The sequence below is a fragment of the Lactuca virosa genome, chromosome 9, assembly GCF_052849685.1.
Source record: "Lactuca virosa cultivar CGN04683 chromosome 9, Lactuca_virosa_CGN04683_v6, whole genome shotgun sequence".
Taxonomy (NCBI): Eukaryota; Viridiplantae; Streptophyta; class Magnoliopsida; order Asterales; family Asteraceae; genus Lactuca; species Lactuca virosa.
Window position 1 is genome coordinate 95,214,006 of NC_136434.1, and position 23,567 is coordinate 95,237,572.

A 23,567-nucleotide genomic window follows, 5' to 3' on the forward strand; every position below is an offset into this window, starting at 1 on the left:
CTAGTAAGGGGAAGAGCTCGGGATGATGGCATGGCACACACCACAGCTTCAGTTTATCCTGGGAGTTTTATTCAGATATTTTGATATGTTTTGACATCAGTTGATTGATAAACTTATTACGACATTTTGAGACACATGATCCATGGATTTATCTTTTAATATTTGATATGATGATTTAGTAAAGCTTTCAAACGAAAATTTTTGGGTTGTATTTTTGGGATGTTACAAGTTGGTATCAGAGCCTTGGTTTGAGGGATTCAGGCACACTCTCGGGTGTGACTGGACTCAAACTAAGGAAATGGTAAAAAGATTTTCGAAAGAAAATGTTTTCGAAAGAATTTTTGAAAAAGAAAACTTAAAAAGAAAAGAGTTTTTGAAAAAGAGAAAAAGGGTGTGGTGCATGCAATTAGCCGAGCTCAAGTAAGTACTCTCAAATTACCCATACAAGTTTATGTTATGATTATCAGTTTCAGTAGAACAACATGCTAGAATAGGACTAAGGATCTAGAAGGATGCCTTATGTGCCTGCTATATGTGTTTCAGCTTTATGAGAATTGCATGCTAGTATTGAGTAGACAGTAGTAGGATAGCCTGTTTAGGTTATGCCTGATAGTATGAGCTTAGCATTGTATGCTAGTACAGTTTCTCGTTATGAGAATAGAGTTGCTTGAGAAGTTTCCTGTGTCCGAATGTTGCTTGCTTTGTGCTTTGTAAAACTCTGAGTGATGAGAGTTAGCCATTAGGTGAATACGTCACGTCACGTGTGATCAGGGTTGAATAATCTCATAGTGTTGGATTTGGCCCTATTATGCAGCTCTCGTTTGAGTCTAACCGTTGTAGGGACGAGTCTTTTACTCGAAGGATTATCTGAGCCTCGTCACATGTGATGGTATTCAGGTGATGGCTAATCGGCATTACAAGGAAGCCTTCAGCAGCTGAGGACTGGATTGGGTGGAGTCAGAGATTTCCCTAGGGCAAGCCTAGGATGAGAGTAGTAGAGATCCGTAGCAGTAGAAGTGACTTGGTGGAGTCGAGGCAGTACTTGAGGAAAGTACGGATAGATGTGGAAGGTAGTATGGGCCCGTACTACTGAAAGCAGAGGATCCGTACTTGAACCAATGAAAGCTGAGATGAGACCAGGAAACTTGTAGTACTAGTGATCCCTCGAGATATATCAGTGTTCCTGACGTTTATTATGATGTGTTTTCATAATGGTGGTTTTACGCCCTAGACCAGCAGTCGGCAGTTCAGGTGCCGGGGAGGGATCAGGATCAGGCTCGGGGGCCGAGCATTTGGACGAACAGACTAAGGAGTTTCTCTCTTTAGAGATTACTCGCATCATACTTGAGCAGACTCCTGTGATCTTTGGTTCGATCAAGGAGGGTATTTTGGAGCTGATGGATGAGAGGTTGAGCACCTTCCATGTTGAGGTAGCGACCATGATGGGGTCGCGCACCCTCACCTTCAGGGAGTTCCGGGCTTGTGGAGCTCCAGACTACCATGGGGCGCGGGATCCCATTGCGAGTACCAGGTGGTTGGCGGATGTCGCCAATGCGTTCCGCACCAACAGATGTCCCGAGGGGGACAAGGTCAGACTAGCATCCTGTCTTCTGAAGGACAGGGCACAAGATCGGTAGGAGGAGATCGGGCATGTCATCGGGGATGACGCAACGCTTGATGCGATGACTTGGGCTGATTTTACTACCAGGTTCAGAGCCGAGTTTGCACCGGTTATCGAGGTGCAGCAGTTAGCCAGGGAGTTTCAGGATCTCACCCAGACTACAGAGACAGTGGCGGAGATTACCGCCAAGTTCAGGGAGAGGGCTCTTCTCGTTCCTCAGTATGCAGCTGATGAGGAGATGAAAAAGGCCCGTTATCATGAGATGTTGCGGAATGATATCCGCCAGTTTGTGAGCCGGTCCAGATGTAAAACGCTGGATGATATGATTGCGAGGGCTCGAGAGAGGGAGATAGACCTGGAGATGGAGAGGAAGAGGAAGCCAGAGGTGGCTTCAGGTACAGGGAGTTCGGGCAAAAAGCCCAAGGTATCAGATCACAGATCTAGAGGACAGCAGAGCCACAGTCAGTGTGGCAAGTGTGGGAGATTGCACGATGGGGCGTGCAAGGCAGGTAGTGCTGGTTGCTATAACTGCGGACGGACCGGGCATATGAGTAGAGATTGTACAGCTACTACCACCACCACCACAACAGCTGATATGATTTGCTTCTATTGCAATCAGAGGGGACATAAAAAGTCCCAGTGCCCGAGTTTAGCAGTAGCAAGGAAGGTGGCAGCACCTGCCCCTGCTACTTTGAGGATTACAGAGCCAGTGGCGAAGAGTAGTGTTTTTCAGATGACAGCAGAGGAGGCGCGAGCGACTCCTGATGTGGTGACGGGTATGTATTTTCCTCTTATCTCTTTATTGATATTGATTGTTTCTCATGGTTATATGTTGTTGTATAGGGTCGTTCTTAGTGAACGACATTTTAGCTACGGTATTGTTTGACTCGGGGGCTACCCGATCATTTGTTTCCCTTGCGCTTAGCAAGAGGTTTAGCAGAGCTCCGGGGGAGCTGGATTGCCCACTTAAGGTTGAGATAGCTGATGACAGGACCGTCAGGGTTGCGAGAGTACATAGGGCGTGTTCGCTGCAGTTATTTGATGAGCAGTTTTCAGTGGACTTGGTTCCCATTCCCCTGCGAGGGAATAAGGTTATAGTGGGTATGGATTGGCTAAGCCCCAATGGGGCAGTGATTGATTGTGAACTGCAATTAGTGAGGGTTCGCACTCCTAGTCGGGGAGAGTTAGTGATTCAGGGCGAGAGGCCACAACACGGACCGATTCTGTGTTCAGCAGAGAGAGCGAGACGCTACGTTCAGCAGGGTTGCGCAGGGTACATCGCCTATGTCATAGATGCCCGGGAGAAGGGTAAGGCGACAGTTGACGATGTGCCAGTAGTACGAGAGTACCCGGACGTATTCCCAGAGGATTTTCCTGGAATACCTCCGGAGAGACAGGTTGAGTTTCGGATTGACCTGGTCCCTGGTGCGGCTCCGATAGCCAAAGCACCATATCGGTTGGCTCCTCTAGAGATGCAGGAGTTGTCTACGCATCTGCAGGAGCTGCTAGACAAGGGTTTCATCAGGCCGAGTAGTTCACCATGGGGAGCCCCGATCCTGTTTGTAAAGAACAAGGATGGGTCGCACCGTATGTGCATAGATTACCGGGAGCTAAACAAGGCAACGGTAAAGAACCGTTACCCACTCCCGATGATAGACGATTTGTTTGACCAGCTTCAGGGAGCATCTTGGTTCTCCAAGATTGATCAACGGTCAGGATATCACCAGATGCGGGTCAGGGATGAGGATGTGCAAAAGACCGCTTTTAGGACCCGCTATGGTCATTATGAGTTTGTGGTGATGTCGTTCGGGCTCACCAATGCTCCAGCCGCGTTCATGGATCTCATGAACCGCGTATGCAGGCCGATGCTGGATCGTTCTATGATAGTGTTCATTGACGATATCTTGGTTTATTCCAAGACTCAGGAGCAGCATGAGGAGCACCTGAGGGAGGTGCTAGAGATTTTGAGGAGGGATAGACTTTTCGCGAAGTTCTCCAAGTGCGAGTTCTGGTTACGAGAGGTGCAGTTCCTTGGACACCTCGTCAACCAGAAGGGTATACTAGTATATCCGGCCAAGATAGAGGCCGTGATGCAGTGGGAGGTCCCGAGGTCTCCAACTGAGATTCTGAGCTTCCTAGGATTAGCAGGGTACTATAGGAGATTCATTCAGGATTTTTCCAAGATAGCAGTTCCACTCACCCGACTGACCAAGAAGTCGGTGGTGTTCCGCTGGGGGCCTGAGCAGCAGGCAGCATTTGAGACCCTCAGACAGAGATTGTGCGAGGCGCCAATCCTTACCCTGCCAGAGGGAGTAGAGGATTTTGTAGTTTACTGTGATGCTTCGATCACAGGTATGGGAGCAGTGTTGATGCAGCGAGGGCATGTGATAGCTTATGCCTCTAGACAGTTGAAGCCTCACGAGGCTAACTATCCGACGCACGATTTAGAGCTGGGGGCAGTGGTGTTTTCCCTCAAGATTTGAATACATTACCTCTATGGGGTCTGCTGTACCATTTACACGGATCACAAGAGTCTGAGGTACCTCATGGACCAGCCGAATTTGAACATGAGGCAACGTCGATGGTTAGATGTGGTAAAGGACTACGATTATGAGATCCTTTATCATCCGGGCAAGGCCAACGTTGTGGCCGACGCCCTAAGCCGCAAGGCGATGGCGGAACCGATTAGAGATATATGTCTGAGGATGACGGTGATTACTCCATTATTGGAGCAGATTAGAGAGGCACAGGTCGAGGGCCTGAAGGAGGAGAGGCAGAAGTGTGAGAGGATTGTGGGCCGAGTAGCTTCTTTCGACTATGACACTTGAGGATTATTGACCCTTCATGGGAGAGTCTGGGTGCCGTATTTGGGAGGAGTACGACAGGTGTTGATGGATGAGGCCCACAAGTCCCGGTTCTCCATCCATCCAGGGGCGACGAAGATGTATAGAGATCTTCGACCCGATTATTGGTGGCCCTGCATGAAGCGGGACGTAACCTGGTACGTAGAGAGATGCCTGACCTACAGGAAGGTCAAGGCAGAACACCAGAGACCCCACGGCAAGATGCAGCCGTTGGACATTCCGATGTGGAAATGGGAGGATATCACTATGGATTTCATCACTAAGCTTCCCAGGACCGCACGTGGAGTTGACTCGATTTGGGTCATAGTGGATCGGCTGACCAAGAGCGTGCATTTCATACCGATTCAGGAGAGCATATCAGCCGAGAAGCTAGCCGATATATACGTGCGCGAGGTAGTGGCACGACATGGAGTGCCTGTATCAGTAGTATCAGACCGAGACGTCCGTTTTACTTCCAGGTTTTGGAAGCGGTTTCATGACGAGATGGGGACTCGTCTTCATTTTAGCACCGCTTTCCACCCCCAGACGGACGGGCAGAGCGAGAGGACGATACAGACTCTTGAGGACATGCTTCGGGCATGTGTCCTAGATTTCGGAGGCAGTTGGGATACGTATCTTCCTTTAGTGGAATTTTCGTATAACAACAGTTACCACGCTAGTATTGACCGCCCTCCTTTCGAGATGCTCTACGGAAGGAAGTGTAGGACCCCGATTTGTTTGGGCGAGGTTGGTCAGCGAGTCATCGGGAGTAGCGAGGTGGTGCTCAAGACCACAAAATTGATCCAGCAGGTCCGTAGCAGATTGCAGACTGCGCATAGTCGACAGAAGAGTTACGCCGACAGGAGGCGTTCGGACTTGGAGTTTCAGGTGGGCGATAGAGTCCTCCTGAAGGTATCACCCTGGAAGGGTGTTATCAGGTTCCGGAAGAGGGGCAAGCTGGGCCCCAGGTTCATTGGTCCTTTTAGGGTTTTGGACCGGGTGGGTCGGGTTGCGTATCGGTTGGATCTTCCAGCAGAGCTTAGCCAGATCCACAACACTTTCCATGTTTCTCAGTTGAGGAAGTGTTTGGTGGACGAGTCAGCAGTTGTACCCTTAGAGGATATTCATGTTGATAGTAGCCTGAATTATATCGAGAAACCAGTTGCGATCTTAGATCGGAAGACGAAGACCTTGAGGAACAAGGTGGTTCAGTTAGTGAAGGTGCAGTGGCAACACCGAAAGGGTTCAGAGTGGACGTGGGAGACCGAGGGGGAGATGAGGGAGCATTATCCCGAGTTATTTTCGGATTCAGCGGCAGCAGACTTCGAGGACGAAGTCTAAGATAAGTGGGGGAGAGTTGTAGCGCCCCATTTCTGGTATGTAAATTTAATTAAAGTATCTCCATTTCTGAAGGGGTACTCGACGAGTCTGTAACCCGACTCGTCGAGTAGAAGCGGGATGAGCTCGCGATTTAAGTGGCTACTCGGCGAGTCCATATGCTGGGACTCGGCGAGTCTGCCTGTCTGGATGAAGCCCTAATTTTAAGGGTTTGTACCCTATTTAAACGTCATTATAGCCTCCCACCCCAGCCTCTAGCACATTTAGAGCATTTCCCCTGTAAACCCTATCCCCCATTGTTGAGCTTGAGTGTGTTTGTGCTAGTTTGGAAGCTTTGGAAGAGAAGGAAGGAAAGAAGGTCCATAGAAGAGAAAGGAGATCCAAGAGTTAGCTTCCATCTGTTTCTCATTCAGGTAATAAAGTTATTACCTTGTGTATTCCTCTATTAAACCCTATTTTATGCTTGTTATGTCTCTTTTGAGCCTTATATGATTCAAAACTTGAGATATGGACTCTCATTTGGATGGAAACCTTAGATCTGGACGTTATTGAACTCCAGGAGCTCATTATAGCCACCTTTATGCAATCATGGCCTTGTTCCAAACCCTAAGTGCTTAGTATTTGATGATTTTGGGTATTTTAGCCTTATACTCTTGTGCATGCACGTAAAGTTTGAAACTTTACGTGTAAAACCAGTCCTAGAAGCTCAGATCTATGATTTGGAAGCACTGAAATCGATTAGAATCGACTGTATAGTAATAGCATGCTTGGGACTTGGCAAGTTGTTCTTCAACTCGGCGAGTTGTTCTTCAGACTCGACGAGTTGTTCTTACGACTCGGCGAGTCACAGACTGGACGTGTTCATATGATGAAGGAGAACTCGACGAGTTGTTCATACAACTCGGCGAGTCGGATGAAGTTAGACTCGATGTTAGTATCGAAGAAGAACTCGTCGAGTCCTTGCCAAACTCGACGAGTAGAAGCGAGTACAGAACTAGAATGGATAATAGGGACTCGGCGAGTTGGCGGCCCAACTCGGCGAGTCCGGTCAACTGGAAGTTGACTTTGACCAGGAAGTTGACTTTGAGCAAGAGTAAAATAGTCATTTTACCCTGAGATTAGTTATCAGTATTTGATTTAGTGTTTATGGCATTTGTAGCCGGGGAGTTCCGGAGCAGCAGTCAGGCAGTTTCAAATTTAGCATCTCGGCAGCCAGCGTTACGATGTGAGTTTCCTTCCAGTAGGAACGGGTCTACGGCCACAATGCCGACCCGTTTAGTTAGCAGTAGTTCCGGACTTCGGTACGATGCAGTAGTTCAATGTGCTTGATGTCTTTGCGATTCAAGCATGTTTTTGTGTTATGTGCGCCGGACTTCGGTCCGATGCAGTATGCAGTATATCTGTTTATGCTAGTAGTTATGATTATGCTATGTTATGTTCAGTCAGTTTCCGGACTTCGGTCCGATGTAGGTGGCAAGGCCCCAGTTAGTCCGGACTTCGGTCCGATGCAGTGGGCAAGGCCCAGTTAGTCCGGACTTCGGTCCGATGCAGTGGGCAAGGCCCAAGTTAGTCCGGACTTCGGTCTGATGCAGTGGGCAAGGCCCAGTTAGTCCGGACTTCGGTCTGATGCAGTGGGCAAGGCCCAAGTTAGTCCGGACTTCGGTCCGAAGTAGGGGGCAAGGCCCCAGTTAGTCTGGACTTCGGTCCGATGCAGTGGGCAAGGCCCAGTATGTGCTTTATATGTTATTATATGGTATGTGGTAGTTTGGGGGAGCTCACTAAGCTTTGTGCTTACAGTTTCAGTTTTTGGTTTCATGTACTTCCGCTAGTAAGGGGAAGAGCTCGGGATGATGGCATGACACACACCACAACTTCAGTTTATCATGGGAGTTTTATTCAGATATTTTGATATGTTTTGACATCAGTTGATTGATAAACTTATTACGACATTTTGAGACACATGATCCATGGATTTATCTTTTAATATTTGATATGATGATTTAGTAAAGCTTTCAAACGAAAATTTTTGGGTTGTATTTTTGGGATGTTACATGGTGATGATGAATGGTTAAGAAGGTTAGGTGAAACAGGGGAGTGATAAGGTGGTGGGACCGTATATTTTCTAAAAGAAATTTAATTAATAAAATAAAATAAAAAAAACTCAGTAAGGGAATTTTGGACATTTTAAGTTGGTTAAGGACCAAAGCTGTAACAAAAACAAACAATAGGGACCATCCGAGTTAAAAAAAGAGTTTAGGGACTAAACACGTAAATGATACGAAACCATAGGGACCTTCCGTGTAATGATTTGCTTTTTAATAGTATGTTTTTATATAATAACTAGGATTTTACACGCCGCGCGTTGCGGCGGCAGTAATGTATTTGAGAAGTAGTAGAAAATAAGTTGCTACATGTGGAACATGAATTTAGAAAGACTTAATCCGAAAAACCACAATAGTCTGAGGCCAAAACCATGCCAAACAAAGATAATAAAACCGCATTATATATGACATGCATAAGTAAGTAATATTTTGTTTAAGTTAACGAATGGAAGTTCAAATAATTAAAAACGTATCATATTTGATCCGACTTACACATATAAAAATAAGCACGCAAATATAAAAAAAATATGTTTAAATGTACATGAACTCGAATTTATATCCCGACAAGTACATTATTTTTTTTAAATAAACGAACTAAAGTTCTAAATTTACGCCGAATCAGTTTACGCTGAAACATTGACCACCTGTAATTTATACCGACACATATGAAAGGTTAGAAAAATCAGAGGGATGATAACTGTAGAAAAATCAGATTATACATATTATGGGAGATAATACAAAAGTTTAGAAAATAAAAGGGGTGAAATTGATATTTTCTAAAGTTCAAATACAGGGGTAGATATGATATTTTAAAATGTGAAGGGTTTAAAATGCTATTTACTAAAGTATGAGGATTATAGCAATAGAAACTTAGTAGGAAGACTTAAATTGCCAAAAGTTAAAAATAATTAAAGAGTGAAAATGAGAAATAAGAAAAGTTGAAAGGAGTAAAAACAAAAGAAACTTAGTAGGGGACCTAAACTGCCAAAAATTAAAAATGATTAAAGAGTTAAAATGAAAAATAGGCAAAAGTTGAAGTGAGGAAAAGCAAAAGAAGTGAGCACCGGTATTTAGAATAGATATCATTGTTTTAAACTATTATGTTTCTAAGAAAGTATGTACACTTTAAAAATTATATAATTAAATTTAATGAATAAACATAGATGGTAAAATTAAAACATCTATTGTCTAAATGGTATCAAAGAAAAAAAAAAGGAAAAAATGTGGATATTATAAAAACTATAAAAAATAAAATAGTTATATTATATTAATTTTGATCTAGTGGACTTTTATAATAGATTCGTTCAAGTGTCGTTGCCTCGTTGGAGTTCATTTAACATCATCACATATAATTATACCACTAGAACAAAATTTATTGAACCACTAAATATTATTGACCATGAAACATCTACATCGACTGACTAGACAATGAATTTAAGATTTCATCACCATAACATTAACATCTACTACATATACATCATGATTGGGTGACAAATTTTGCAACCAAACCCAGATCATGGTACAACTTGCAATCCACAAGGTACAACCAAGTCTGCGTCCAGATACGTAAAGCCAAAGAGACAACGACATTAATCTAATCTCGATTCTCAAGCTGTGACAGATGTCTCCACGATTTTGACCTTGCCGGAATTATAACCGCCGTCAGAAACCTTGTTATCGGCTTCCCACAGCTCCGGTATCGCCTCTTTAATGTTGTGCATGCTTTCTAAAGCATAATCGGCACCTTTGCACCTATGAGATGTCCCAACCTACATCATAACATTACATAATATTTAAAAATCATTATTATTTTAATTTTAAAATTTATTATTTTTTGTCAAATATTTTTTAAATATCGTGTATAGCTTACCAAAACTGTGTCGAGCCCAACACGTTTTCCCGATTGAATATTTCGGAGACTGTCTTCGAAAAACAACTGAAATAACAATTGAACATGTGTTAAAATTAACATATAAAACTCCAAAAATTGTACATACAAAGGTACGAAATGAAATGAAAAAAAATAATACCGTTCTTTGAGGGTTAATGTTGGCGATCTTGAGAGCCTTCTCAATGGCGTCTTCGGATGGTTTGCAGACAATTGGTGTCTTTGGTAACTCCGAGGTTGAGTTAGATTTTGAAAAATGTCCGATTATATCAAATATTTCGCTTGTTATATTATTATTATTGTTATTAGCAGAAGACTGTGTTGTTGAGCCTACAAACTCGATGTCATCTTCATCATCAGAAGCCACGGTTTTGTGAATGGGATTCAAAGTCTCGAAACAAATGATTCCTTCAAAACAATCTTCCAATCCGAGTTTGTTAAGAACTTTAGCAGCATGGATCTTGTCCGCATTCGTAAATATCTAGAAAACAAACAAAAATAAATACATTTTTAGTCCTTGTGGTATATCACTTTTTTCAATGTAGTCCAAAAAAGAATTTTGTTGCATTTTTCATCTATAAAAAAAATACTTACGACTTTGCGAATAGGCAAGCTTAATAAAAGAGTCCTCAAAACAGGATCGGGTTTCAAGTTCTCATATGGCAATCGTCCATGAACAAAACTAGAAAATAGAAAAAGAAATGATGACGTCAATAATCAACTCAAAATATAAATATAATATAATATAAATAAATAATATATGGAAGTTGAATACGTGTAGATCATATATTCTTTCTCACCTGTGGTATTCATCGTAGTCAAAATCATAGCCAATTGCCTATGTAAGATATCAATGAAGAACATAAGATTTTATCACATATTCACAAGGCAAAATCCAAAATTAAGATCACTAAAAGAAAAAGTGAAAATCCCATACCCGAATGCCTGCCATTGTGGTCCCGTAGTTTTTGTACAACAAATTACATAGTTCAGGGATCTTTTCTGCATCGATTCCAAGCTTTTCAACCATATAATCTGCAAATTTGATCAACCATGAAGTAAATTTAGAGATCAACAAACGAATTATAATTGATCTCAGGAAGGGGATCTTTATCAAATGTCAGGTGTCGAACAAAACCTTTGATGTTCTTGAGAACTCCAGCTGCCAATCCAGCACTAACAGGGTAAAGAGTATCATCTAGATCTGTACAGATGATAAATTCCGGAAGTAAATTTAACTAATTACAGTCAACAAAATGATTAAAATAGCAACAAAAAACGATTTGTGTTATATGTACCGAAAAGAAGGCAATCATATTTCTGCCTTTGAGCTTGTCCAAACCGACCTTCAAACTCCATCTTCATTTCTAAACACATCAAATTCAACTCTCAAAATCCATAGAAATGTGGTATTTTCAACTTAACATCTTACAATGATTATTGCATTATTTACTAGAAGCAAGCCATGAATAGTGTAAATGCAGAAATGGCGAAGATTTCTCCCTGAATTTTCATATATATATTTTTTATTAATCATGAATGAAACCAAATTCATCGTCCTTTAAAATCATTTCGACCTAATTCGTGTTAGGAAGAGAAAGACAACAATTTTGATCATCATTTTGAGTTGGAACTCGTTCCCAATCAAACTGTATATGCAAAAATCGGAGAGTTTTCATGAATTTGAAGAAGAAATTATGCATATTCATACCTAAATTAAATCGAATAGAATGTTGAAGAATCAGAGGATTAGACACAGAGAGTTTATGAGAAGCAAAGAAGAGAGCGGGGGGGGGGGGGGGAAGGAAAACGTAGAGGTAGGGTCGCTTTAAATAGGCGATTATTTGGCATATTTTATTAATATTTTATTGTTTATAAAACATGAATTATGAGTAGCAAACAAATAATAATAAAAAATTAAGAGAAAAACTCATGATAGAAGTGAATTGCATTTGGGGCTAGTTTCGAGAACATTCAAACCCATAAACAAAACAAGAGCATCTCTGCTGTTTGTGTGGTCAAACAAGCAAAAAAAGAATTTTGGTCAACGTTTGGTTTCATACCTACATTTTTTTAGTTTTAACTTCTTACATCAACTTTTTTTAATACCCATGAACTTTGATCCAATTGTGTTACGTATATGTATATGTATTATAGAATTAAAGTATATATTAATATGTGATTTAAGTTATAAAAATATAATAACAAATTTGTTTATTTCGTCTTCCTTTTTATATTGTATATGATTGCGAGTTTTGTTTACTTGGCGTACGTTAAATGTGATAGGGCCACAACTTACGAAAAGAAAAAAGATGTAACGAATATGCTTGAAATTTTGGCAAGATTCACAAAGGTTCAATATACCTGCATAATATAATCTAGAATTCAAATTTGTATAAAAAATTTATTTTATATGGATAAATTAAATTTTTAAGTGGATTTTTTTTTTTCCATCCACCGAACAACTAAAAAGATGAGGGTGAATTCCACATACTTCAAATTTAGGTGATATACCATTCTAAAAAAATATTGTATTTTCGTTCGATATTACTAGGTCTTTAAAACTATAATAAAAAATAAAATCTATATTTTAATTTCATATTTAACTTAAAAATCATTTTAATTAATTTTCATATTATTTAGCTTATTTTTCATTATGTCTGTAGTTCAGTTTTGCATTTAAGAATCTTTTTATAAAAAAAAGAATTTGAGTTTTAAATGATAACTAGTTGGATTTTTCATTATCAGTAGGACACTGCAATTTTCAGATGGATTCTTACATTTGTTTTAAACATATGAACTGCATTGTGCATGGGCATGGAGTGGACCAACACGAAGCAAAACAACAAAAAGAAAACTGAAAATTCTGAATTTGACAGTAAATTAAATAACATAAATTTGATTTGTTTTAATTTTGAAATATGAACCTCAAATAGAATTCTTAGAAGAGTTACCAAAAATAATTTGCGGGGTAATCCAAAATCAGCAACTAAAAGTCCTAGACACCAGAACAATAAGCCATGTACATTTGTTAAAAATCTTAGAAGTTAAAAAAATCATGGTTTTCAAAAGTTACGTTCAATCAGGGTGCACGAAGTCGTTAGTGGTTGAAGTAATTGGGTTGGCGGTACCATCGGTGGCATGATTCCAAAGAAAAATCAGTCCCGAGGATGAAGCATCTTGCGGGTTGTTGAAACCGTCCAAATGGTTGGCTTTTTTGCTGCCTTTTTCTTGTCCACTCTTTGACCGTTGACCGGTCAAAGAGAATAATTTTTTTTACCTATATATAAAACCATCAAACCTCAACCCAATTCAATTTCATTATATCTCAATTTAATTCTATTTTTTCTCAATTCCATGCAAACCTTCTTCAATTCCATTCGTTTCTCTAATCTTTAAACAAAATGAGTTCACACATCCGAAAATAATAATGGAAAGTATCGCAGACGGTTCATATTCATCCGAAGATGAACCTAACGACACTAATTTGTTAGCTGCATTATCTCATTTTGCACAAGTTCTGTTTCAGAATAATTTCAGTTCAAGTAGCATTCATATGATAAACACAATCCACATATATCATATTGAGGCTAAACAACTACTAATATGTCATTACTTTGTTGGTGAGTCAACCATTACGAACGAGCAATTTCACAAAAGGTTTCGTATGAGCAGACATTTATTTATATGTAATGTTCTCAGTCATTGGAGTTAGTGAAGTGGTTAATTTTGGAACAATTGAGGTTGACACGGATGAAAAAGTTGCTCCTAAATCAATAGGGATATTGTTACTAAACTCTCAACTATAATAACATATACTTGTTCCACTTGAAATTCTCGACCTTCCTACAATTGCTTTGAAGGACTAGCACCTAAACTAGAATGTCTCTAATGGCTCACACCCAAAAGACTAAAACCCTATAATATTTAGGAGAGAGATGATACTTGAGAAATCATATTTTATAAGTATGGGGAAGGGTTGGAACAAAAATTAATGAAGGCTTAAGGGTCTATTTATGAATAAGGTAACTTGCAGGCAAAGTAGATCTGAATTAATTAAATAATCAGATTTAATCCAGATTCAAATTCTTTCCTCATCTATTACCTGTAATGATTATGGAAACCTCCTAGAAGCCCCAAAACCATCCACCCTCTTTAGGGTTTCTAGAATGCTCATTTTGTTCAACTTTTGAACAATTAACATTCAGACCATGCACCTTCAATCAGTTCCTGATTAATTTTAATTAATTCCAATTAATTTTAAATTAATGCTAATTAATTATCAATCAATTCTAATTAGGTTCTAATTAATTTATGAACATGTAATAAATCAATTAACTAATTATTTCAATATCCCAAATCTATTCTAGTTATTTTAGCTCTTGAGGGCAACTCAAAAAGACTTTGTTATTATTCCCAAAGTTATATCAATTTAGTTATGACATTGGATACCTATTTCCAATAGTCTCCTAGTTGGACAATTCATCAAGTGCTATTGGTCAAATGATCTTCTAATAACCAACAAAGCATGCGTTCCACAACAATTGCCAAACTGTAATCTTATCTAGTATCAATCCATAGATAAGCGATCAACTACTCCTCTGTTTCTACAAGATATCATTGTGAAATAATTTATGGATTATAAATCAACCTAATAGTTCAACATCATGTTTCTCAATTTATGATTTTTGATAATCAAATCAGACTTCTAATTGAACACATCAATTTAGTTCGGACCCGTCCAAGCACATAAGATATCAATATGAAATCATTGAGGGGCCTAAGGATATCACCTCTCTTGTTATAGGAGACGAAATATACAAAGTTTGACTACATATTTTATGTCTACTCATCAAATCATGCATGGACTTACCTTTTATAACTACCACTCACAGATAACAGTAGAGCAAACCAAAACACAACCTACTTGTACAAAAAGAACTTAATATCTCTCCGTTTTAAGAACAAAAGATATTATCATCTCAGACTTGCACGTGATTGAATCCATCAAGTAATCTCTCAGAGCGTGAGTTGTTCCAATATTTAAAGCTCTATTTAAATACTCATGAGCATTAGTTGGAATCTCTATTTAGCGAATGGACCGGCAAGATTTCTATCGATATAACTCTATTGACTATGACGTCTTCACATTCAAACAACTATCAAATGTGATGGTCCTTACTAAGTATACTTCATGTGAGCTTGCGTGACATCTATATCCATACTCGAGGTAAGTTCACCCTTTCAATCACAAGAATCTTTCATAATGATCATCAATGATTGAATTTCAACAAATATATCAATAATGAATCTCTTTTAGTTAGATAAATTTCTTTTCAATCTTAATAATTACAATATACTCCAAGTTTATTGTTAAATCCACCATGGTGTATTACTTGGTACTCTTCCAAGTTAATACTTCACCATTCAGTAAAAGACAGCAATTTTGACTATAAACAAAATTGTCTTTATTAGTGTGAAACTTAGCATGAATGTAACTTTTACAATAAATTCTTTCATACTACGATCGTATCCTTTGTGCTCATAAGACGACTAAGGAACGTACTCGATATTGATTCGGTGATTCTCTCCAAGTTGATCTGATCTAACCTGTCGTGCTCAAGGCATATGAGTCATCAGATCTGGTATGTGTTATGGCATATATGATCAATCCCATAAGAAAAATCATGAGGGACACGATTCATTTCTTCTAAATCAATACTAGAACTAGGATAGTAGCTTAATATCAGGCCATGCATTATGAACTATTTCGAGTTTCCTCAAGATTTTATCTGTTTTAGCTTATCCTAATAAATTATCCAAGATCTATCTCCATAGATCAACACACTGAGTACGTTTACTATTTTCTACCACTAATTTTGGCACATCCACGACCCATCTTTGTTTCTAGAAATTCAAACTCTTTGAAATTTCTTATTGAAACAAAGATCCCAGTTGCTTCCATTAGCATAACTCATCATCATTTCTCGAAATTCAAACTATTTGAAATTTCTCGTTGAAACAACGATTCTAATTTCTCCTACTGTTATTAACACACACACACACACACATATATATATATATATATATATATATATATATATATATATATATATATATATATATATATATATATATATATATATATATATATATATATACGGCCTATTTTTCATTTCTCAAAGTTTAAACTCTTTGAACTTTCTCATTGAAATGGGAATCCTACTGACTTCCGCTATCTTTGGCACACCTTACGGACCATCATTGTTTCTTGAAATCCAAACTCTTTGAAATTTGTCATTGAAGCAAAGATTCCATCTCACGAGATGCTTGTTCAGTTCATAAATGAACTTCATAAGTTTATCCATTCTTTATAACCCACTTTGGTTTGAATATGTGTCAGTTCCCATCCATGTTTGTTATATTCTTGAAGATCCACTAACACTTACGGTTTTAAGGCCAAATGTTCCATCAAGCAAGTTTTCAAACATTCGTAGACCGAATTTCGCTCTCCATATCCTACTTCTATTTTGTAACCTTATAGGGCATGCCAGGACTTTCGATAGTTGTCGTACGCTGATTATTGCATATTAGTGACTCAAATAACCTCAATATATATGACTAGGTGTATGATCTCCTCTATCAAGTATATTTAAAAGATTTAGAGATATGTCATTTTCCTTAATAGCTCTTTCAGACCCAGATTAAAAACTTAGACCAAATTTAGGTTCTTCATTGGTTGACTCTTGAATCTTATCAAGATCAGTATGGATACCACTAAATTTTTTGGATATCGGCTCCATCTCTTGGAAGACTTCCCTTTAAGTAACAAACATTTTCTTCTCAAAAGCTTTGTAAAATATTATCCAAAACACTTTTTGGGATGTGCAAGTAGACAACACATCTCTAATCTAAGTTCTAGATTGTCGAGCACATAATGAAGAATGTAAATCTCATAATTTATAGAATTCCAAATGTACTAAGTGAGGGATGAACCCTTACACTACATGTTAGAGAGTGTCGTAGAAACCTTATAAATTGGTACAAGACCAACGACTCTTGTAACACTATTCATGGTACAATCCATGAACTGTAGTATTGAGCACAATTCGACTCACCAAGCATCAAATCAAATAATAACTTGTTTCTATTTCCAACAACAATCCTAGTGACAGTGTTGGAGACAATTTTTGAAACCTTTTTATAATTCCTCAAATGATTGATTTGGGTTTGACTAAGATGCTCACCAATATTATTGGATCTAAGTATCTTGTCCTTTTGTCCAATTTATTCTCAACTTCATTTCATGAAAACTCTGAATACCTAGAAGTTTTCAGTCTCGATATTTATTCAGATAAATTTTTTTACACGAAGTCGTTCATACTGTGTATTGTGGTTTATCTGAATGGTCTATTAGTGTAAACTACTTCCATCATATATTTTTACATCACCAATTAATGTTTTAATCATCTATCTTGATAAACATGATTTGCATTAATGTTAAGACTTACAATCAAATGGTATCCAAGATCTAATCCAACTGGATACTTGGTAATGCATTCCATGTTTACATGTTCAAGACAATGATTCCACAAACACATTTTATCCAAACTTTTGGTCATATTCAAATTAGTGCATATTGTGGATAGTTTGAATAGACCATTAGTCAAAACTAATTCTAACAGATATTCACACTATAATATAGTGATTTTATAACCTATCTTGAAAAATATAAGTTGCATTAATCATAAGACTTATTTTCAAATGAATTCTAATTTCCTATCTAACTTGACCTTTGGACATGTAATTCCTATTTTCAAGAATATGATTCCACAATATTACATCTCATTCAAATACTTGAATCAACCTTTTGTTACTACACAAGTTTCACAGATTTGTGACTTTCTTTTAAACACATTAAAACATACTAAATAAGTCATAACAATTTTATGAATTCTTGTACACAAAATTTTGATTCATAAAACCATAGACTAAACATTTAGGAGAACGAGACGGCTTTCGATCATATGAATAGTAGCAAGGGCCTGATATTCATGATCAACTCTGCTCCTCCTTGTTTCAGTTATTCTTACTCTCTTTAAGTCAATGCACATTCTTTTAAATGTCATTACTTTGCACTTAGTAAAATACTTAAGGATAAGGATAATGTGCTAATGGTATTATGAATTATCCTATCTCATTGTTGACTAAACATTCATGGGAATGATATTTCATTAGATCCTATGGATAGTGTCATAGGCTCGAAACCCATGATCAAATTAACATTTCTATGTATCAATATTACCTATCATACATGTCACACCCCGACCGAGGTGGTGGAACACACCGGGCTGTGCGACTTAGTTCATTGATCAAAGGCAATGGGATATATAACACAAGTACAATAATAAAAACAGTAATTGCATTTCATCTTGAAGTTTGAATACAAGATTCTTACAAAAAAAATATAAAGTACATGGATTTCCATAAGAACTAAGTAGATATAACAAAAACCAGTAAAACTAAGTTTCCTAAAATCCATGACTGTTTCATCGTCTAAGATGCCCGTTTAGTGATTTTCTCAGAATACATGTAGTTTTGAGGGTCAAGATAGGGTTGGTGAGAGTTACAGGTTTTCTGCAAATAGTAGTGATACTTTTAAAACATTTAAAAGGGTTTTCTTTGTAAGTAAATCCATACTTGAATATGAGTTTGTAAAGAATATTTAAAGAAATTTGAAATCCAAAACAGTGTTTTGTATAAGTAAACCATACACAAACTATTTTGTAGTGAGAGAAACCAAGACCATGGTTTGTAGAGAGAGAGAGAGAGAGAATTCTAGTTAATGTTTATAGCGAGTCATGTAGTCGAGCTATATGAAAAGGTATATGGATAAAGTTATATGGATAAAGATATACGGATAAAGTTTTACGGATATATAGACAAAGTTACCAGACGAGGTTGTAGTTAGCAACCACATGTGTCAAGGTTTACGGATAAAGTTATACGATACAATTTGAATATAAAAGTCATTAACTAGGATATATGGACATACAAATAAAGTTATACTATAACGTTTTACTATATAAGTCATTAACTAAGGTATGTGAATAGCACTCAGCCCTAACTTATATGTAGATAAGTCACTTGAATCAACCTTTTGTTACTACACAAGTTTCACAGATTTTGGACTTTCTTTTAAACACATTAAAACGTCCTAAATAAGTCATAACAATCTTATGAATTCTTCTACAAACAATTTTGAATCATAAAACCATAGACTAATCATTCAGGAGAATGAGATATCTTTTGATCATATGAATAGTAGAAGGGCCTCATATTCATGATCAACTCCGCTTCTCCTTGTTTCAGTCATTCTTACTCTCTTTAAGTCAATGCACATTCTTTCGAATGTCATTACTTTTTCCTTTGTATAATACTTGAGGATAAGAGTAACGTGATAATGGTATTCTAAATTATCCTATCTGATTGTAGACTAAACATTGATGGGAATGATTCGTCATTTAATCCTATGGATAGTAGCATGGGCTCATAACCTATGAACAAATTAGCATTTCTATGTTTCAATAATACCTATCATACATGTCACAACCCGACCGAGGCGGTGGAACATGCTGGGCTGTGCGACTTTGTTCATGGATCACAGGTAGTTGGGTATATAAGTCAAGTACAAGGATAAATAAACATTAATTGTATTTCATCTTAAAGTTTGAATACAAGGTGCTTATAGATAAATATAAAGTATATGGATTGCCTTAACAACTAAACATATAACAAAACTTGTAAAACTAAGTTTCCCGAAATCCATGACTGTTCCATCGTCTGAGATGCATGTTTAGTGATTTCCTGAGAATACATGTAGTTTTGAGGGTCAAGACAATGTTGGTGAGAGTTACAGGTTTTCTGCTAACAACAATACAGATACTTTTAAAACATTTAAAAGTGTTTTCTTTGTAAGTAAATCCATACTTGAATATGAGTTTTTAAAGAATCTTTTAAGCACTACGAAAGCCAAAATAGTGTTTTGTGTAAGTAAACCATACTTAATACTATTTTGTATTAAGAGAAACCAAGCCCATGGTTTGTAGAGAGAGAGAGAGAGAGATAGAGAGAACGAGAAAGAGGGAATTCTAGTTAATGTTTATAGTGAGTCCTGTAGTCGAGCTATGTGACTAGATATACAGATAAAGTCAAACAAATATATGTATAAAGTTACATATCGAGGTTGTAGTTAGCAACCACATATGTCAAGGTATACGGATAAAGTTATACCATAAAGTTTGACCATAAAAGTCATTAACTAAGGTATATAGATATACATATAAAGTTATACCATAAAGTTTGATTATATAAGTAATTAACTAAGGTATATGAATCGCTCTCATCGTAACTTATATGTGGATAAGTCAGTTGAATCAACTTTTGTTACTACACAAGTTTCACAGATTTGTGACATTCTTTTAAATGCATTAAAACGTCCTAAATATGTCTTAACAATCTTATGAGTTCTTGTACAAACAATTTTGAATCATAAAACCATAGACTAAACATTTAGGAGAACGAGATGTCTTTTAATCATATGAATAGTAGCAAGGGCCAGATATTCATGATCAACTTTGTTTCTCCTAGTTTCAGTCATTCTTACTCCCTTTAAGTCGATGCAAATTGTTTTGAATGTCATTACGTTGTCCTTAGTAATATAGTTAAGGATAAGAGTCATGTGCTAATGGTATGATGAATTATCCTATCTGATTGTTGAATAAACATTCATGGGAATGATTTGTCATTTGAATCTATGTATAATAGCATGGGCTTGAAATCCATGATCAAATTAACGTTTCTATGTTTCAATATTACCTATAATATATGTCGCACTCGGGCTGTGCGACTTAGTTCTTGGATCAAAGACAATTGGATATATAGCTCAAGTACAACAATAAAAAACATTAATAGCATTACATCTTGAAGTTTAAATACAAGGTTATTAAGAAAAATATAATGTACATGGATTTCCCTAACAACTAAGCAGATATAACAAAAACTAGTAAAACTAAGTTGCCCAAAATCCATGACTATTCCATCGTCTGAGATGCTTGTTTAGTGATCTACTGAGAATACATGTAGTTTTGAGGGTCAAGAGAGGGTTGGTGAGAGTTATAGGTTTTCTGCTAATAGCAGTATTGATACTTTTAAAACATTTAAAAGTGTTTTCTTTGTAAGTAAATCTATACTTGAATATGAGTTTGTAAAGAGTCTTTATAGAAATTTGAAATCCAAAATGGTTTTTTCTACAAGTAAATCATACTTAAAAACTATTTTGTAGTGAGAGAAACCAACCCCATGGTTTGTAGAGAGAGAGAGAGAGCGAGAGAGAGAGAGAGAGAGAGAGAAAATGAGAGAAATATAGAGAGAGAGATAGAGATAATTCTAGTTAATGTTTATAGTGAGTCCTGTAGTAGAGCTATGTGAGTATATATATGGATAAAGTTATACGGATAAAGTCGTATAGATATACAGATAAAGTTACCTATCGAGGTTGAAGTTAAAAACCGTAGGTGTCAAGGTGTACGAATAAAGTTATACCATACAGTTTGACTATAAAAATCATCAACTAAGGTATATGAATATACAGATAAAGTTATACCATAAATTTTGACTATATAAGTCATTAACTAAGGTATGTGAATAGCACTCAGCCCTAACTGATATGTGGATAAGTCACTTGAATCAACCTTTTGTTACTACACAAGTTTCTCAGATTTGTGACTTTCTTTTAAACACATTAAAACTCCCTAAATAAAGCATAACAATCTTATGAATTCTTGTCCAAACAATCTTTAATTATAAAACAATAGACTAAATATTTAGGAGAACTAGATGTCATTCTATCATATGAATAGTAGCAAGGGCCTGATATTTATGATCAACTCTATTTCTCCTTGTTTCAGTCATTCTTACTCACTTTAAGTCAATGCATATTATTTTGAATGCCATTAGTTTCTCCTTAATAAAATACTTAACGATAAGAGTAATGTGATAATGATATTATGAATTATCCTATCTGATTGTTAACTAAACATTCATTGGAAGGATTTTTCATTTGATCCTATGGATAGTAGCGTGGGCTCGTAACCTATGAACAAATTAGAATTTATACGTTTTAATATTACCTATCATACATGTCACACTCCCAGTCGAGGCGACGGAACATGCCAGGCTGTGCAACTTAGTTCATGGATCACAAGCAATTGGGTATATAACTCAAGTGGAACGATAAATAAACATTAATTGTATTTCATCTTGATGTGTGAATATAAGGTTCTTACAGATAAATATAAATTACATGGATTTCCTTAACAACTAAGCAAATATAACAAAAACTAGTAAAACTTAGTTGCCCGAAATCCATGACTGTTCCTTCTTCTAAGATGCATGTTTACTGATTTCTTTAGAATAAATGTATTTTTGAGGGTCAACACAAGGTTGGTGAGAGTTACAGGTTTTTTGCTAATACCAAAATTGATACTTTTAAAACATTTAAAAGTCTTTTCTTTGTAAGTAAATTCATACTTGAATATGAGTTTGTAAAGAATATTTAAAGAACTTATAAAGCCAAAACGGTGTTTTGTATAAGTAAACATTACTTAAAGATATTTTTTATTGAGAGTAACCAAGCCCATGGTTTGTAGAGAGAGAGAGAGAGAGAGAGAGTGTGTGTGTGTGAGAGAGAGAGAGAGAGATAATTCTAGGTAATGTTTATAGGGAGTCCTGTAGTCGAGCTATGTGACTAGATATACAGATAAGTGTATACGTATAAATTCGTACGGATATACATTCATGGGAATGATTTGTTATTTGATCCTATGGATAGTAGCATGGGCTCGTAACCCATAATCAAATTAACATATTTATGTTTCAATATTACCTGACATACATGTCACACCCCCGGCCGAGGCGGCGGAACTCTCTGAACTGTGCGACTTAGTTCATGGATCATAGACAATTGGATATTTAGTAGAAGTACAACAATAAACAAACATTAATTGTATTTCATCTTGAAGTTTGAATACAAGGTTTTCATACAGATAAATATAAATTACATGGATTGCCTTTACATAAAATTAAGTTGTCAGAAATCCATGAATGTTCCATTGTTTGATATGCTTGTTTAGTGAATTCTTGAGAATACGTGTAGTTTTGGGCGTCAACACAAGCTTGGTGAGAGTTACAGGTTTTCTGCTAATAGCAGTATTGATACTTTTAAACAATTTAAAAGTGTTTTCTTTGTAAGTAAATCCATACTTTAATACAAGTTTGTAAAGAATATTTAAAGAACTTTGAAATCCAAAACAGTGTTTTGTATAAGTAAACCATACTTAAAACTATTTTTATTAAGAGAAACCAAGCCCATGGTTTGTAGAGAGAGAGATAGAGAGAGAGAGAGAGAATTCTAGTTAATTTTATAGCGAGTCCTGTAGTTAACCTATGTGACTAGATATACAAATAAAATTATATGGGCAAAGATTAACAAATAAAGTCGTACAGATATACAGATAAAGTTACATATTGAGGTTGTAGTTAGCAACCACAGGTGTCAAGGTATACGGATAAAATGCCCTAAATAAGTCATAACAATCTTATGTATTCTTGTACAAAGAATTATGACTCATGAAACGATAGACAAAACATTTAGGAGAACGAGATGTCCTTTGATCATATGAATAGCAGCAAGGGCCTGATATTCATGATCAACT

At 37.0% G+C, this 23,567-nt stretch overlaps 1 protein-coding gene across 1 annotated transcript; it reads right to left on the minus strand.

The window, feature by feature from the left end:
* Positions 1-9,275: 9,275 nt before the first annotated feature.
* On the minus strand, positions 9,276-11,572 carry LOC145138612 (suppressor of disruption of TFIIS-like). The gene is made up of 9 exons (XM_079072668.1): positions 11,504-11,572; positions 11,091-11,159; positions 10,931-10,996; positions 10,730-10,827; positions 10,593-10,630; positions 10,387-10,474; positions 9,935-10,273; positions 9,775-9,840; positions 9,276-9,673 (listed from the first exon to the last, which is right to left on the minus strand). Exons 2-9 carry the CDS (start codon positions 11,155-11,157, stop codon positions 9,512-9,514), a joined length of 924 nt encoding a protein of 307 aa, XP_078928794.1. The 5' UTR covers positions 11,158-11,159; positions 11,504-11,572; the 3' UTR covers positions 9,276-9,511.
* Positions 11,573-23,567: the final 11,995 nt, after the last annotated feature.

Excerpts from the sequence above, each read along its gene's own strand:
- LOC145138612 (XM_079072668.1), bottom strand. The coding sequence starts at position 11,157 with ATGAAGATGGAGTTTGAAGGTCGGTTTGGACAAGCTCAAAGGCAGAAA. Across the intron at positions 10,631-10,729 it reads CCACAATGGCAGGCATTCGG|GCAATTGGCTATGATTTTGA; the intron begins GTATGGGATTTT and ends TATCTTACATAG. Across the intron at positions 10,274-10,386 it reads GCTTGCCTATTCGCAAAGTC|ATATTTACGAATGCGGACAA; the intron begins GTAAGTATTTTT and ends TTTGTTTTCTAG.